This window comes from Ahaetulla prasina, chromosome 2, assembly GCF_028640845.1.
Source record: "Ahaetulla prasina isolate Xishuangbanna chromosome 2, ASM2864084v1, whole genome shotgun sequence".
In the NCBI taxonomy this organism is placed as follows: Eukaryota; Metazoa; Chordata; class Lepidosauria; order Squamata; family Colubridae; genus Ahaetulla; species Ahaetulla prasina.
This window is the reverse complement of record NC_080540.1, coordinates 81147043-81164013: the sequence shown is the minus strand read 5'-3', so window position 1 is coordinate 81164013 and position 16971 is coordinate 81147043. Positions and strand designations below refer to the sequence as shown.

Below are 16971 nucleotides of genomic sequence, written 5' to 3'. Positions count from 1 at the left end.
TCCAACATTTTTTACTAATTTTTTTATCCATTTGTGACAATCTTACTGGAGTCAAATACCATTTCCAAACAACTTTATAATTATGCTCTTTAATCCTTATAGATAACGTTCTCATAATTCTACTATTCCAATTCACATTCCAATCTGACTCTGGTATTTCAATATTAAGATCTTTTTCCCAATTTGTCCTCATCACTCTTTGTAATTTTTCATCAGAGTTTATAATCTTATAAACCCTGCTAACGAGTCCCTTTAGCCCAATTTCATCTTTCATAATCCGAGATACTAAATATTCAAATTCAGTTTCACATCTATTTATCGAATAGTTTTCCCTTAATTTTTTTGTCCATTTTTCTATCTGTATTTTTTCAAACCAACTTAACCCTAATTTTTCAGTAATTTCTTTGTTCCTCCTTTCATTTTCTAAAACTTTTATCCAATCTCTAATAATTTCTATATTTTCCTCTTTAATCACTTCATTACGTCTTATATTATTTTTAATCGGCCAATTTCCAATTGTCTTCCCCAAAAAGATTATATCCGGAATTAAAATTTTAACAAATTTATTCCACATTTTACTTAATCCCTTTAACCAATAACTTCTAATTACACATTTTAAGTTTGCTTTATCTAAAAACCACCTTGATCCAAATTTCTCTATATCCCTTAACTCTAAGTCTCTCCAATAGTTATCTTCACCTTTAAGTATTTTTACCACTATCCGGATACCATATGCACAGTAATAATTAAATAATTTGGGGATTCCTAATCCACCTTCCTTTTGATTTTGATACCACATTTTCTTCACTAATCTAGGTCTTTTCCCGCCATTGCAAAATTTATCCAATTTTTTCTGATATCCTTCAATATCTTTCTCTGTCAAATTTAACGGTAGCATCTTGAATAAAAAGTTAAACTTGGGCAGCAACATCATCTTACACATTGCAATTCTACCAAACCAAGACAACTTTAACATTTTATATTTATCTATCTTCTTCTCAATTTCATTGATCACCACATCATAATTAAGTTTTTTCAATTCTTTAACCTTGAGTGAGAGCACTATACCCAAATATTTCAATGTATTTTAATCCTTATCCCAAATTGCTCTTGCATATTCTCGCTCATTACCATTACTATCCATCAATAATTCTGATTTTGACCAATTTACTTTCAGACCTGTCATTTCCTCAAATTCTTTCAAATGCTTATATATCTTTTCAGGTCTTTCTCTATATTTTCAAAATAATTAAAGTATCATCCATACAAATTTATCTTATACCCTTATATCCTTCTAATTCTTCATCTTTTTCTGTCATTTTTGTCAAGATTTCCATTGCCAATAAAAATAATGTTGGGGACAAGGGACATCCTTGTCTCGTACCCGCTTCTAATATTATCTCTTCAGATAATATTCCATTCACATTCACTCTTGCACTACTTTTTTGTTACAATTTTGAAATAACATGTATAAACTTGTTACCAAAGCCTACAGCCTCCACAATTACTTCAATAGCTTCCCATTGTACAGAATCAAAAGCTTTAAAAATATCCAATGATACTATACCAATTTTATCACCATTATGTTCAGCTACATCTATAATATTTAATACTCTTCTAACAATATCACTCATATATCTACCCTTCACAAACCTACTTGGTTATAACTTATATATCTATCTATAAATCTATTTAATCTATTACTTATAATAGCAGTAAATATCTTTGCATCCTGATTAATTAAAGAAATGGGCGATAGGACTCAATCCTTTCTAAATCTTTATCTGGCTTAGGAATTAGGGATATCACCGTTCTATTCCATGACGAAGGTACTTCTCCACCATGTAATATTCCATTAAATAATTTTTGCAATCTTGGTATTATTAATTCTTTAAATTCTTTATAAAACTCAGCAGGTAATCCATCCTCACCTGGAGCTTTCCCTAATTTTATTTTTTGTATAACTCCATTAATCTCATCTTGTGTTATATCTTCTTCCATCGATTCCTTATATGTTTGATCAATTTTCACCACATATTTTTCTAAATAACTTTGCAATTTTCCCCGATTAACTGGTTTCTTTGAATATAGATTCTGAAAAAAGTTTCTAACCACTTCACATTTCTCTAATTTTTTGTAACATCTTATACCTCTATCATCTATCGAAGCTCCAATTTCTCTCTTCTCTCTTTTATTTTTCGCCAACTTTGCCAATAACTTAGAATTTCTGTTACTAAATTCAAAAAAATTCCTATTTAAGTATCTCAAATTTCTTTTTACCAACTCTGTATCCTCTTCTATCATTTTATTTCTTAACATATTAAGCTCCTGAAGAATTTTTTTTTCTTTAGTAAGCAAAAATTGATTTTCCAATTCTTTAATCTGATTTTTATCCCTTTCCATTTTAATTTTATAATGGGGAGGTTAAATTTGAAATTGTTTGGGATGCGATGAAAGCGGTGTTTAGAGGGGAGAGTATTAAATTATCAAGTAGGAAATATAAAAATTATAAAATTAACTTGAGAAACTTTTATTCACTGAGGCAGAAGTAAGTTGTTTTTGAGAGTACCAGAAGTTTCTTAATGGGTCTACAAGGCTATTGGAATAAGCAAAGTTAAACTTTTTCTTAGAGGTTCCAGACTAATTTTCCATCCTTTTATTTATCACTTTCCTTGGTGTGATTTATCATTACCGTAGTAATGATTCCTTTGAACTCATTAGATAGGCTTCTGTTAAGATTTTGACTTGCTTTTTTTGCAATAGTCACTTTGACTAGAAATAGTGCTCTATTGTTTGGGGAAAATGTGTGTGTTTTTCACTCAGATCAAATATTATGGAGAGCTAATCTTTTTCTCTCTCTCTTTAAGATTGTGTAGGAGTCAGGATATAATTTTACCTAATTTTTGCTGAAATCCCAATAATTTCAGCAGAGTTTGTCTTGTATGAACTGTGGGGAGAAGGGCTGGAAAGCAGGCTTTCTGTTAGTAGGTAAGTCAAGGATTGTATTGTTCCAGCCAACTAGAAGAAGTGCTGACCCAGTGCCAGGAAGCTATCAGTGTCTGGAAGTGGAGGAACCGACTGAATCCGTCCAAAATTAAGTGGCTTTGGCTCTGTGGGCAAGCAACCCCATAATTGCACCAATCTTGCTCTGAACAGATTTATATTCCCCAATCCAAAGTAGTCTCAATTTGGGATTCACCTATCTATAGCTTTTGCTCAAAGAATCAGTGGCAGATGGCCAGGAGGGCTTCAGTGCAGCTCTATCTTGTGTGCCAATTTCAGCTATTTCTGGACTGGGGAGTCCTACTCAGAATCACTCATGTCCTAGTCACTTCCCCTTTGAATTATTGCACTATAATGCACTTACATGAGGTTGCTCTTGAAAAGCCTTTGGAACTATAGCTGGTGCAAAATGGATCACCAGGGCAATGACATGTATTTCCCACTATGCTTAGGTAATCTTAGTGTTTTGGGAACTGCATTAGCTGCCAATTGGCTTCTTGGTATAAATAAATCAAAGTGCTGATTGTCACCTTTAAGACTTTACACCAGGGGTGTCAAACCCGATCACATCACGGGCCCTATTGTGACATCTCGGGATTGTTTTTTGTCCTTGTGGAGCCGGGGTGGGCGTACGACCTGTGGGCCTCTTGTTTGACACCCCTGCTCTATACCTACCTAGTTATCTGTTCTTTGTATTCATCTGCCTACCGAATCAGATTGAACCAATCACCTCTAGAACCTCACCTGCTTGAGAATGCTATTTGATGAAGCCTAGAAAATGAATTGTTTATATTGCTACACAGATGTGATCTGTTTCTTCCTTCCCAGATTTCAGAAGAGCAGTTAAGATCTGGCTTTTCCATCTCTTTAAACAGATCAATCCTTCAGATTTGTTCTGAGGAATAATGTCTAGGCATAAAGATTTTGTAAATTACTATAATTTACTGAAAACAGCCTTTGCCATTAGACATGCAGTTTGTGATCTGTTTTTTATCTTGTTTTCATTGTTTTCATTAAATATTAATTGCTGTGCAGTGTTATCAAGTTGTGGAACTGGTGGCTCTTGTAATTGAAATCAATAAACAATTGTGAAATGGGTTACCTCCATAGTATAGAGGCATTTTAGTCCTGCCTTCTACCTGGAAACAGTGGAGTTAGCCGCCTTCTGTAAGGTCCATCAGGTGGCCAGAATGGCACCTCATGATAAATTCAATTTATGCTTTGATTGATTTTGCCAAATCCAGGCTATATGTAGTTCAGTAATAAATTCATATGTTATATCACTTTTTAAATTATTGTGAATGAAGTTATGGGCTTTTTGGGTGGTGTTTGTTTGCTATCGTTGTTTTCATGTATGTTTTAGAAAAAGCTAATGATGCATGTATGCTATATTCATATTCAACAGGATAAGTGGGATTTTTTTGATGATGTCTCATTATTAAATCTCAGCATGAAAAGTACCCCATCTTGCTTCAGTATCCTTCTTCTGGAAACACACAACTCTGTTTTCTGATCTATTTAGCTTAGTTTACTAATCTTTTCACTGAATTCTCTCTCCAGCAATTCTGCGAGGCTTGAAAAAGAAGGGAATCCAACAACCAACTCCTATCCAGATACAGGGTATTCCTACCATGTGAGTGTTGCAAGGGTACTGCCAGCCTGCTTCTAAGTACTATGTGAAATTTTATTACTAGTTTTGCTCTCTATTTTCACTTCATTGCCATGGTAAATCCATAAAGAAACTGAACTTTAAAATCTTGTAGTTTTATTGTGGGAGAGATGTTTAGGTGACAGAGTTCATTTTATCAGATATTGACAAAGTTGAGCCTCTGGTTCAGACCTGTTTTTAACAACAATAAATATGTGGGATATTTGATGCTGCAAAATGATTTGCTGCAATCCTCCCCGCTTAAAATCTGGCAGGGCTTGGCCCTCTTCCTTTTCTTGAAAGTGATAAATTGCTAACTTTGGGATAATAAAATTGGAGCCCGGAGATTATACAGAGGAATGAATCCAAATGATGAATTAGGCACCTGGTTTTGGGTTTGTTTGTTTTTTATGTTTATTACTCTTAGCCATCCAGAGTTGTGCTCACAGAATGGGTGGCCATATAAATCATTGAAATACATATATTATTGCAAGCATCTCTAAGCTCTAATGCCAGATTTTGAATTAGCTTGCATCAAACCATTACAGATAAATTGCTGCAGTTTAAAGCAAAACATTAAATCAATAGCAGTTAGAACAATACAGAATTGCATTTTGAAAAGCAGTTTTGGCTGCTATAATTTAATGTCTTTAGATGCATATATTTAACCATATCTGAAATCTAAGTCTTCAGAGGCTATTATAAACATTTTAAACCGGATCTCCAAATTAATAAGCAATATAATTCTTGCAATATATAGGTTCTACATCAGCCGCCTTCTCCCTTTCTCAACATTTGAAAAGTTACACTCCGTATCAGCTGAACTTTCTGAATGGTCTTTAAATGGTGCTCCATGTAGAACATATTAAAATAGTCTGTAAGAAACAAGGGCAATTTAAACCTAAGGCAAGCTTTCTTTTCTCTAGATAAGGTACAGTTTGTGCACCAAGTTAATTCAAAAGATGGCATTTTCTAGATAGAGTACAGCTTGTGTACCAGCCAAAATTATCACTGTCACAAGTTACCGGTGATACCACCAACGCCATTACACACTGAATCAAGTCCAACAGAATCCCTGAATTGATGATCTGCAAAAGAGTCATTTGTACATTATTTTGGAATTGTTTATTAAGGATCAAACATGCAGAATGTGGACAAAAATAGAGAAAGAGACTAGGACCCAAGTAGATGGTCTGGACTTTTTGTTTTGTAAACTAAATAAGCTTAACACAGATACTATTGGAAACCTCAGTTCTTCCACGATTTTAAATACATTAAATACATAAATGATTTTAAATACATTTCTTAATTATATAAAGCAGTGGATCTCTAGAAACTGTTAGATTTCTTACCTTCCACCAGCTTCAGACAAGGGCAGACTTGGTTTATAATAAAATTTGTATAATAATAAAAAAAAAGACAAGGGCAGACTTTAGAGTTGACAGGAAGCTATACTGTGCCTTCAGCATCTGGAGGCTAAAAGTCTAAGTGATCTCAACTTTTCAGCATACAGGTAGTCCTCAACTTAAAAGAGTTCATTTAACGACTGTTCAAAGTTGCAACAGTGCTGAAAACATGACCAATTCAGCATTCCCATGGTCACATGATCAAAATTCGAATGCTTGGCAACTGATTCCTATTTATGATGGCTGCAGTGTCTCGAGATCATGTGATCCCCTTTTGTGACCTTTTGACAAGCAAAGTCAATGGGGAAGCCGGATTCACTTAACAACTGTGTTACTTACTTAACAATTGCAGTGATTCACTTAACATCCGTGGCAACAAAGATCATAAAATGGGGCAAAACTCACTTAACTGACTCGCTTAGCAATGGAAATGTCGGGCTCAATTGTGGTCACAAATTGAGGATTACCTGTATTCTCATAGTCTGCCAGGCAATGGCAGTTCAGCTCTCTTCGTCCCTGGCTAATGCACCCAAAAGCAGCTTTTGCAGCCCTGTTTGTTCCAACTGCAGCAAGGGCTTCATTTGCTCCTTTGTTTTCCTCTACAGACTTTCCGGTAGAGACATGATTGGTATTGCCTTCACTGGCTCTGGCAAGACCCTTGTGTTCACCCTCCCAGTTATCATGTTTTGCCTGGAGCAGGAAAAGAGGCTGCCATTTTCCAAAAGGGAAGGACCATATGGGCTCATCATCTGCCCCTCCGTAAGTCACCCGGCTTTCACTGCGCTTGTGCACTTAGCATGGGGAGTGTTTTGGCCAAGAGAAAGAGGTGAGAATTAAATTGGCGGTACCTAACTGATCAGGTTTTTGTTTCTACAGAGGGAACTGGCTCGACAGACGCATGGCATCCTGGAGTACTATTGCCGCCTGCTGCACGAGGACGGGATGCCTGCCTTACGCTGTGCTCTCTGCATCGGTGGCATGTCTGTGAAAGAACAAATGGAGACTATCAAACAGTAAGGGCGACATTTGAAGAACATTTAAAGCAGAGTGGCTACATTTTTCTTATGTGGGTGTTAAGGAAGCAAAACAGCATTCAGCTTCTCGGTCTACTACACTTTTTTTCCTCTTCCTACACATAAAAGATTGTGGTTTTATTGTCAATAGGATTGGCCTGTTATTTTTCATCTGCAGAAATTCCTCTTTTGAAAAGACCTGTATCTCTGTCTCACTGCTTTTGGCTACATACGTATCTAAATTAATCTGATTTCTGGCTTGCTAGGAGTCCAGGGCAAAGGCCACATTAATCTCTGCTCTAATTTTCATTGTTGAAGCTAGGAAATCACGGCTATCTCTACATGCAAAAATAGATAGTGGATTGATGTGATGCACGTAGATACCCATGCCCATGTATCATCCTGCCCTCACATGGGCTTGCTGTGTTTCACCCAGATGAGTTAAAAGAGAGAAGAAGAACAATGTGGCATATGTGGCACAGAATTACTGGTTATTCCACTCTTATTGGCAAGGATCTTGAATGAGATCACTGGGAAGGAAAGAAAGCTTCATTGTTTAATGACTCTGCTCCTGTGGCATCGTTCCCATAATTTAGGACTTGATCTGCTGGTTGGTGGTAAAAATAGGAACAGACCACGAATCAAAGTCTTATGTAGGTACCACATTTATGAAATGTGGTTTTCCTGGTGAGATACAAATGCTTTACAGGGGAGTAATCACATTTTTATGCTATGCTGCTGTTATTGTTGCTAGTACAGGGCGCTCTCCAATGTTCTAACCCTTCTGTCTCTCAGTGGTGTACACATGATGGTGGCAACCCCAGGCCGTCTGATGGATTTATTACAGAAAAAGATGGTCAGTTTGGATGTCTGCCGCTACCTGGCTTTGGATGAAGCTGACAGGATGATTGATATGGGTTTTGAAGGAGATATCCGCACTATCTTTTCCTACTTCAAGGTACTAAGGAGGGCAGATTTTGCTCCAAACCTGATCCCAGTCAACCCTGGATTGCTTAAATGATTATTTTTCTCTCAGCCTTATAAATTTTCTGGTACCGGATGTGTGGCTAATGACAACTGTGGTATTTTTCTGGTCTAGATAAAAGCTTTAGGCTAGTAGTTGAGACAAGATTTAATCTGCACCTGTTAGGATCTTATTTGTATGTGGATGTCTCCATTTGTTGGTGTTATAACTTATATAAACCTGACAGAACATTAGACTAATTGGAAAGATTGTGAGGCAGATTGGCAATCTGGTACATGTGCTTTTTTTAGAAATCGGGCACTGAGTAGGTAGAAGCACAGATGTTTGAATAATATATTGTGAACAGCTACTTATCATACAAATTCTTCTTTCTCATTATCAGAAAGAGGCAACTTCCATGAGAACATAGGATAAAATTTAATTTTCATGCTGCCTCTTAAGATAATTCATCTTAGTTCATAGCCAAAAAGCTATGTGGGCCACTAAGCCCTTTTTTTCTGGCTATTAGAAATTCTGCCACTTATTGTTTTCTCTTTCCTCTAGTACAGGCGTGTCAAACTGGATTTCTTGGAGGCCTGATCAGCATTGTAGTTGTCCTCCGCGGGCCAGTTGGGGGGCGGAGGGAGGAAACGGGATGGATGGTAGACAGGACAGATGCCTCCTGCAACACTCTGCCACCCAAAACAGGGTGCAGGGAGCCTTGCGCTGTGCCCCCCCCGGGGGTCCCGTTGTTGCTAGCAGAGGCATGTGGGCCGGTCCTTTGCTATTTCCAGGCCGGCCCTTTCAGCCAGATCTAAGCACCCCACGGGTCAGATCATGTGAGTTTTTTGAGGCATTATTTTCTGTCTTTTCAAACTTACTTTCCAGAAATGAAAGATGAGATTCTCAGTGTTCTAAATTGCTTGCCCAATACAAATGTTGGTCTGTATTTATTCAGAGTTGCAAATAATGTAAAATATATCCTGTGGCCAGATCTGGAAGCAGAAATTTTACAGTGTGGCATCAGCAGAGCAAATTGTCCATCATTGTTTAATTGCCATCTGTGGTTCTCTTTTTCTTTTTAGGGACAGCGACAGACACTTCTCTTCAGTGCTACCATGCCTAAAAAGATTCAGAATTTTGCAAAAAGTGCCCTTGTAAAGCCTATCACAATCAATGTGGGACGTGCAGGAGCTGCTAGTTTGGATGTCATACAGGTATGTCACTAGTTTCGAGCACTTCATTAGCCTGGCTCTGTTTGTACCTCAAACTGTACTTCTCCGGGAGTCCAAATTAAAGTGAGCTGCCTGTGAGTTCTTTAGATTGTGGGTGTGCGGTAGGAGAAATGTCAAAATGTTCTGTTAATTCATTCTTATATAATTAATTCATTATATAATTCATTATATCCTGTTTAGTCTTTATTCATGCATAATCTCAACCTTGGTTTTTCATATCTATACTCAATACTTCAAGGTACTAATTTGTTGAGCCCTAATGAGCCACCATGTGCTGACTTCTCTGTATTACCTTTCACTTTGTCTCTCTCGTTCTATCTAGGAAGTAGAATATGTGAAAGAAGAAGCTAAAATGGTATATCTACTTGAATGTCTACAGAAGACTCCACCACCTGTAAGTTCAGCCCTATCCTGATCTGATCTTATCACTCCCAAAGTCATCTTATCCGAGTTTTTTGCTCTTGTCATAAAAAAGGAAGTAGTGTTGCATGAGAACAATCTGATTCTTTTGGCTGTTCTGTCATTGTGTTCTATCTTATTTCTGAAGTGGGATCTCCCTTTGATTAAGGGACTGTAGTATAATCATCACTTATTTATTTTTAATTTTTTTGGCAGGTTCTTATTTTTGCGGAGAAGAAAGCCGATGTAGATGCAATTCATGAATATTTACTACTCAAAGGTGTCGAGGCTGTGGCCATACATGGTGGAAAAGGTCTGTAAAACCTTTTGGCTTTGAATAAAAATATTCCTTTGGTCCCAGATATAAAACACGGTCTTTTATATCACAGAATTGCAGTCACATAGTATGAAGCATGGTAAAGGTTAGAAAAGGATCTAGGAAAGAAGATTCAGGCAGGAGCTTCGGCAGCTTTATCAGATCTTTTAGGGAGTTCTCAGCATTGCCTGTGGTATCACATGCATGTCAAAACAAATTATTAAACCAGATTTGGCCAGTAAAGCAGTTTACTCTTGTAAACCGTATCGAGTGTGGGGAGCACGTGCTCGATGTCTGAAAGCGATCACGTGCTCCGGTCCCTTAGTCCTACCCGTTCCTCGGGCGGCCGTGATCCTCAGAGCCTGGATCTTCGGTTGATGTTATGTAATGCCCGGTCCGTGGCAAATAAAGCCCCCTTGATTTGCGATCTTATTCAGGGGGAGTCCGCGGACCTTATGGGCATTACAGAGACCTGGTTGGGGCCAGAGGGGGGGGTTCCCCTCGTTGAACTGTGCCCCCCAGGTTTCCGAGCATTCCATCAGCCGAGGGCCCAGGGTAGGGGTGGAGGGGTGGTGGTTGTCATTAAGGAAGATCTAGAGCCGAGGGAGGCCACTGTCCCTCAGATTGCCGGCTGTGAATCCCTCTATGTGAGGTGGGGCCATAGGAATCAGTTGGGCTTGTTGATCACGTACCTGGCTCCTTGCTGCGTGACCACAGCCCTGCCCGAGCTGCTGGAGTTATTTGCCACTGTGGCAGTTGAGACCTCCAGACTTATAGTTATGGGGGATTTCAACTTGCCATCAGCTGGCTTATCATCGACTGCAGCTCGGGAGTTCCAGGCTTCCATGACGGCCTTGGACCTGATTCGAGTAAATGATGGCCCCTCGCACATGGGGAGGCACGCTGGATCTGATTTATATCTCTGGTCAGTGGTTAAATGATCTGATACTAGACGATTTAGTAACAGAACCAATGTCATGGTCCGATCATTTTCTCCTTCGCCTAGACTTCCGAACCGCCACCCACCATCGCAGGGAGACGGAACCTACGCGTTGGTTCCGTCCCAGGCGCCTGATGGACCCTGAGAGGTTCCTAACGGAGCTTGGGCCATTCCCTGAGGATCTGGCCCACGGCACGACTGAGGAACTAGTTGCGGCCTGGGAACAGGCCGCGGCTGGGGCCTTGGACCGTGTCGTGCCTTTGCGGCCTCTGACCCGGCGCAGATCTCGTCCGGCCCCTTGGTTCTCCGAGGGGCTGAGAGAGATGAAACGCCGGAGAAGACGCCTAGAGAGCACTTGGAGGTCCAGTCGTTCCGAAGCTGATCGGACACTAGTTAGGTCCTATTCTAGGACCTACCTAGTGGCAATGAGGGAGGCGAGGCGTTCCTACGCCTCCACCCTCATTGCGTCGGCAGATAACCGCCCGGCCGCCCTGTTTCGGGTGACCCGCTCCCTCCTTCATCAGGAGGTGCGGGATGACCCTTTACAGGGACGTGCCGAGGAGTTTAGTGGTTATCTATACGACAAAATCGCTCAGCTCCGGGATGGTCTGGACCGAAATTGGGATGATCCAAGCGAGGGAGAGGAGGCACGTCTTGTTGAGTCTGTTTGGGATGAATTTGACCCTGTGGCTCCCGAGGACGTGGACAGGTTGTTGGGGAGGCTCCGCGCCACTACATGTTTACTGGATCCGTGTCCTTCCTGGCTGGTGCTGGCCACTCAGGAGGTGACACGAGGCTGGCTCCAGAGGATTATAAATGCTTCTTTGTTGGAAGGGGTTTTCCCTGCCGCCTTGAAAGAGGCGGTGGTGAGACCCCTCCTTAAGAAGCCCTCTTTGGACCCGGCTATTTTGGGAAATTATCGGCCAGTCTCCAACCTTCGCTTTGTTGCGAAGGTTGTAGAGAGTGCTGTGGCGCGTCAGCTACCCCAATACCTGGAAGAATCCGTCTATCTAGACCCGTTCCAGTCCAGCTTCCGACCCGGTTACAGCACGGAGACAGCTTTGGTCGCATTGGTGGATGATCTCTGGAGGGCCAGGGACAGGGGTTATTCCTCTGCCCTGGTCCTATTAGACCTCTCAGCGGCTTTTGATACCATCGACCATGGTATCTTGCTGCGCCGGCTGGGGGGATTGGGAGTGGGAGGCACCGTTTATCGGTGGTTCTCCTCCTATCTCTCCGACCAGTCGCAGACGGTGTTGACAGGGGGGCAGAGGTCGACCGCGAGGGCCCTCACTTGTGGGGTGCCGCAGGGGTCGATTCTCTCGCCCCTTCTGTTCAACATCTACATGAAGCCGTTGGGTGAGATCATCAGTGGCTTTGGGGTGAAGTACCATCAGTACGCTGATGACACTCAGCTGTACTTCTCCACCCCAGGTCACCCCAATGAAGTTGTCGAAGTGCTGTCCCGGTGTTTGGAAGCCGTATGGGTCTGGATGGGGAGAAACAGGCTCAAGCTCAATCCCTCCAAGACGGAGTGGCTGTGGATGCCGGCATCTCGATTCAGTCAGCTGCAGCTGCAGCTGACTGTTGGAGGCGAGTTATTGGCCCCAAAGGATAGGGTGCGCAACTTAGGTGTCCTCCTGGATGAGCGGCTGTCGTTTGAAGACCATTTGACGGCCGTCTCCAGGGGGGCCTTCCACCAGGTCCGCCTGGTTCGGCAGTTGTGCCCCTTCCTTGCTCGGGATGCCTTGTGCACAGTCACTCACGCACTGCTACCTCTCGCTTGGATTATTGTAATGCTCTCACATGGGGCTCCCTTGAGGTGCACTCAAGGCTTCAGTTAGTCCAGAATGCAGCTGCGGGTGATAGAGGGAGTGTCGCACCTCCCATGTAACACCCTCCTGCGCAGACTGCACTGGCTACCTGTGGCTTTCGGGTGCACTTTAAGGTTTTGGTTATGACCTTTAAAGCGCTCCATGGCTTAGGGCCTGGGTACTTACGGGACCGCCTACTGTTACCATATGCCTCCCACCGACCCGTACGCTCTCACAGAGAGGGACTTCTCAGGGTGCCGTCCGCCAAGCAATGTCGGCTGGCGGGCCCCAGGGGGAGGGCCTTCTCTGTGGGGGGTTCCACACTCTGGAACGAACTTCCCCCGGGTTTACGCCAAATACCTGACCTTCGGACCTTTCGCCGCGAACTGAAGACACATCTTTTTATTCGCGCGGGGCTGGCTTAAATTTTATGGATTTTATAGTTTTTATTATTAATTTTAAACGGGGTTTTAATTTCTATATATTTTAAATTTTTAGGCAAATTATAATAAGTTTTTTAATCTTGCATTTTATAGAATATTGTCTTGTCTGTTTTTTTATTTGCCTGTACACTGCCCTGAGTCCTCCGGGAGAAGGGCGGTATAAAAATCAAATAAATGAAATGAAGTGGCCGGTGAATAGCGCAGGCTGGTAATGCCTGTTATTAAGAACACAAAGCCTGTTATTAAGAACACAAAGCCTGCAATTACTGCAGGTTCGAGCCTGGCCCAAGGTTGACTCAGCCTTCCATCCTTTATAAGGTAGGTAAAATGAGGACCCAGATTGTTGGGGGGGCAATAAGTTGACTTTGTAAAAATATACAAATAGAATGAGACTATTGCCTTATACACTGTAAGCCGCCCTGAGTCTTCGGAGAAGGGCGGGGTATAAATGTAAACAAAAAAAAAAAAAAGTGAAATGAAAGTGTCCGTAAAGATAAAGGCTCTCTTATTCCAAGAGTGTGAATCATGCTCCCAGGGAATGGAAGCTTCTGGATGAGGGATGAGGGGAAATCCTTCTGCTCTTCTTAACGCATTACTTCATCTTACAGACCAAGAGGAGCGGACAAAGGCTATTGAGGCTTTCCGGGATGGGAAAAAGGACGTTCTTGTTGCAACAGATGTTGCCTCCAAAGGCTTGGATTTCCCAGCCATCCAGCATGTCATCAATTATGACATGCCCGAGGAAATAGAAAACTATGGTATGAAAGAGAGGGATTCCTGGGGGGGGGTTTGGTTACCGGGTTCATGTGTTGAAATCCTTAAACATATGCAGAAAGTGACAAAAGCAATATTTAAAAAAATATTGAGTGAAAAAACAATCGGCAGAATTTGGTTTGCGAGTCTGCTGCAGAAATGATATATACAGTATCTGAAATGGGTTCAGCTAAAACAGAATATGAGACACCTTCTAGCTTTTCCTCTTATCAATTTTTTGCCTGGCTCACCTATTAGCTTTATTACTGGGCAGGGTCCAACAAGTGAATGGCTGGGAGATACAAATAGCAACAGAAATCAGCTGTTGAGGATGCCCGAAGATTAGGAAAAAATGAAGCTCCCCCCTGTTGATAGTGAATTTGAATTCCTTTTGTGACACCTAACAGCTTCTCATAGGCAAAGGGCACAAGGGACATTATCTGCATCATTTTGCAGATATAGGTAGTCCTACGACTTACAGCAATTCATTTAGTGACCATTGAAAGTTACAACGACACTGAAAAGTGACTTACAACCGTTTTTCCACAGTTACAAACTTTACAGCATCCCATGGTCATGTGATCAACATTCAGATGCTGGGCAACTGGTTCATATTTATGATTGTTGCTGTGTCCCAGGGTCATGTGATCCCCTTTTGCGAGCTGACAGGCCAAGTCAATGGGGAAGCCAGATTCACTTAACAACCAGGTTACTAACGTATTAACTGCATTGATTCACTTAACAACTGTGGCAAGAAAGGTCATAAAATGGGGCAAAACTCATTTAACAAATATCTCACTTAACAGCAGAAATGTTGGGCTCCATTGTGGTTGTAAACCGAGGACTACCTGTAGTGTGGATTGTGTAGTTGGAATAATCATAATTTATTACTCGCGTGCTGTCTGACTCTCAATGCCTTTGGCAGCTTAAGTCAGTCAAACAAAAGAAATTACAATCAATTCATTAAATGATAAAAAATAAAGGTAAAATATGGCAAGTGTGATGAAGCGAGGGGTCTAACTGTCCCTTGGCAAAAGCGTGAGTGAAGAGTCAGGTTTTCACGGCTCTTCTAAACAATACCATGGATTGGGGGCCATCTAGATCAGGGGTCTCCAACCTTGGTCCCTTTAAGACTTGTGGACTTCAACTTCCAGAGTCCAAGGTTGGAGACCCCTGATCTAGATCTCAGGGGAAACTTAGTTCCAGAGGCAGGTGCTGCCACAGAGCAAATGTGCTTCTGGGCTTCTGATTGATTGCCTGATTTAATTAAGGAATCTGGAGCATGTCACCCCCCATTGAAACTGTCAGTCATAAATTATGGGATACAGATGGGTTTTTTTTCAAGTAACCGGGACTTACGCCATGCAGGGCTTTTATGGATAACAACCAGTATTTTAAATCGCACCGAGAAACCTGCAACCAGTGGTATTCACAAAGCTGACATATTACATGGGCATGCCCATTACTATTAATGCCACTGCTTTTTGAACCAGCTTCTGGGTGGTCTTCAGGGGCAGCCCCATAGAGAGTGTGTTGCAGTAGTCAAACCATGAGTCACTCATGACTGAAGCCCCCCCCCCCTTCCAATGCAGGTTTCATAATACACATTATTTGAGTGACAGTATCATGATGTGTGCGATATCACTTTGAATTACTGGACACTTGTGGCTTTTGTCTACTTTCTTTCGTTTTCATACAAAAGATCTAGTTTTTTCCCCCCTTTCTTTTTCCTTTCCAGTATTCTTGCTCATTCCTATTTTCTCCTCTCTCTCTCTCTCTCTCTTTTTTTTTTTTTGCTGCTTCTCTTGGAAGAGCAAGGGGAATTTGAATGTATGTGAGAGAAGGTATCTCATTTTGCCCACAACTAATGAAACCGGGGCTTATGAATTCAATTAATTTGTATGAGCAGTCTGGTCCTGATTTTATTTGGAATTTGGCTTTTGGTGGGTACCGTATATGTAATTATCTGTATGCATACGTAAATGCTGAGCTGCATTCCGTTGCCACAATGCCACCCCTATAAAAGGGATTACAGAGTCATAAAAAGAAAAATGTAACAATATGTATGCAGATGTAAAGTGTGTCACGTCAGTCGTTATTCATGAGGAGTGGGAAGGACTTTCCAGGATTTTTTTTCATTGGATAGGCTTAAATTAACCTGATGGGGAAACTGAATGGTCTGTTTTGGGTCTGTTTGTTTTACTAATTTCCCATGGCTACTGTATTTTGCTTTGGTGTGGAAGCATAATCGAGTCATATTTCTTTGGGCTAAAAATGAAATTTGTGTCTGATTTTTTTCCCTCCCCAGTTCATCGGATTGGGCGTACGGGCCGCTCAGGGAATACTGGCATTGCCACCACATTCATCAACAAAGCCTGCGGTAAGGAACTGAGAAACTGATATAAAAGCTGGACTGTGATGAATGGAGCCAGAGGAACTAAGAGGGTGAAGGATGAATGAACTTCAACTAATTATATTTTTGTCAGCTGGGCTCATCCAGTCATGCTTCCTAATGAATCATTAACAACAAAGGATATTCTGGGGAACTGGGATATGATCAGCGGGTGGCTTGGGTATATCACAAGTGATACCATATAGAGACAGCTACTTGTAGAGGGACTGTCCCTTGTCTACTATAATTGAAATGCATTTGTGCTCTTATCTGAGAAATTGACTACATGACTTGTCTCTTGGTCCCTAGATGAGTCGGTACTCATGGATTTGAAGGCGCTGCTGCTGGAGGCCAAGCAGAAGGTGCCCCCTGTGCTTCAGGTGTTGCATTGTGGAGATGAATCCATGTTGGATATTGGAGGTCAGTAGTTGGTTCGTAAAGAATAGGATGAGAGGAGGCCTGGGAGACTAAAATAGTTTTACAGTTGAGATAGTTCAACCTTCAGCATGGCTGTGTTAGGTAAAGCATGTTGGAATTATGGTCAGCTGCTATTCGAAGAAATGGAAGGATTTATCTGCTCAGTGGCCTCATGAAGGAAGGAAAGAAATAACTGCTATGCAAATTAGATTGCTAGCCAGGTGCATT

At 41.4% G+C, this 16971-nt stretch overlaps 1 protein-coding gene across 1 annotated transcript in view; it reads left to right on the top strand.

Moving 5' to 3' along the window:
* The window catches only part of DDX41 (DEAD-box helicase 41), a 31111-nt gene that overhangs the window by 12588 nt on the left and 1552 nt on the right, over positions 1-16971 (top strand). The window contains exons 7-16 of the mRNA XM_058169406.1: positions 4564-4636; positions 6663-6816; positions 6934-7070; positions 7866-8028; positions 9120-9251; positions 9592-9663; positions 9885-9981; positions 13790-13939; positions 16243-16314; positions 16636-16746. Coding sequence (XP_058025389.1) covers positions 4564-4636; positions 6663-6816; positions 6934-7070; positions 7866-8028; positions 9120-9251; positions 9592-9663; positions 9885-9981; positions 13790-13939; positions 16243-16314; positions 16636-16746 — 1161 coding nt within the window. The remainder of the gene's footprint in view (positions 1-4563; positions 4637-6662; positions 6817-6933; positions 7071-7865; positions 8029-9119; positions 9252-9591; positions 9664-9884; positions 9982-13789; positions 13940-16242; positions 16315-16635; positions 16747-16971) is intronic.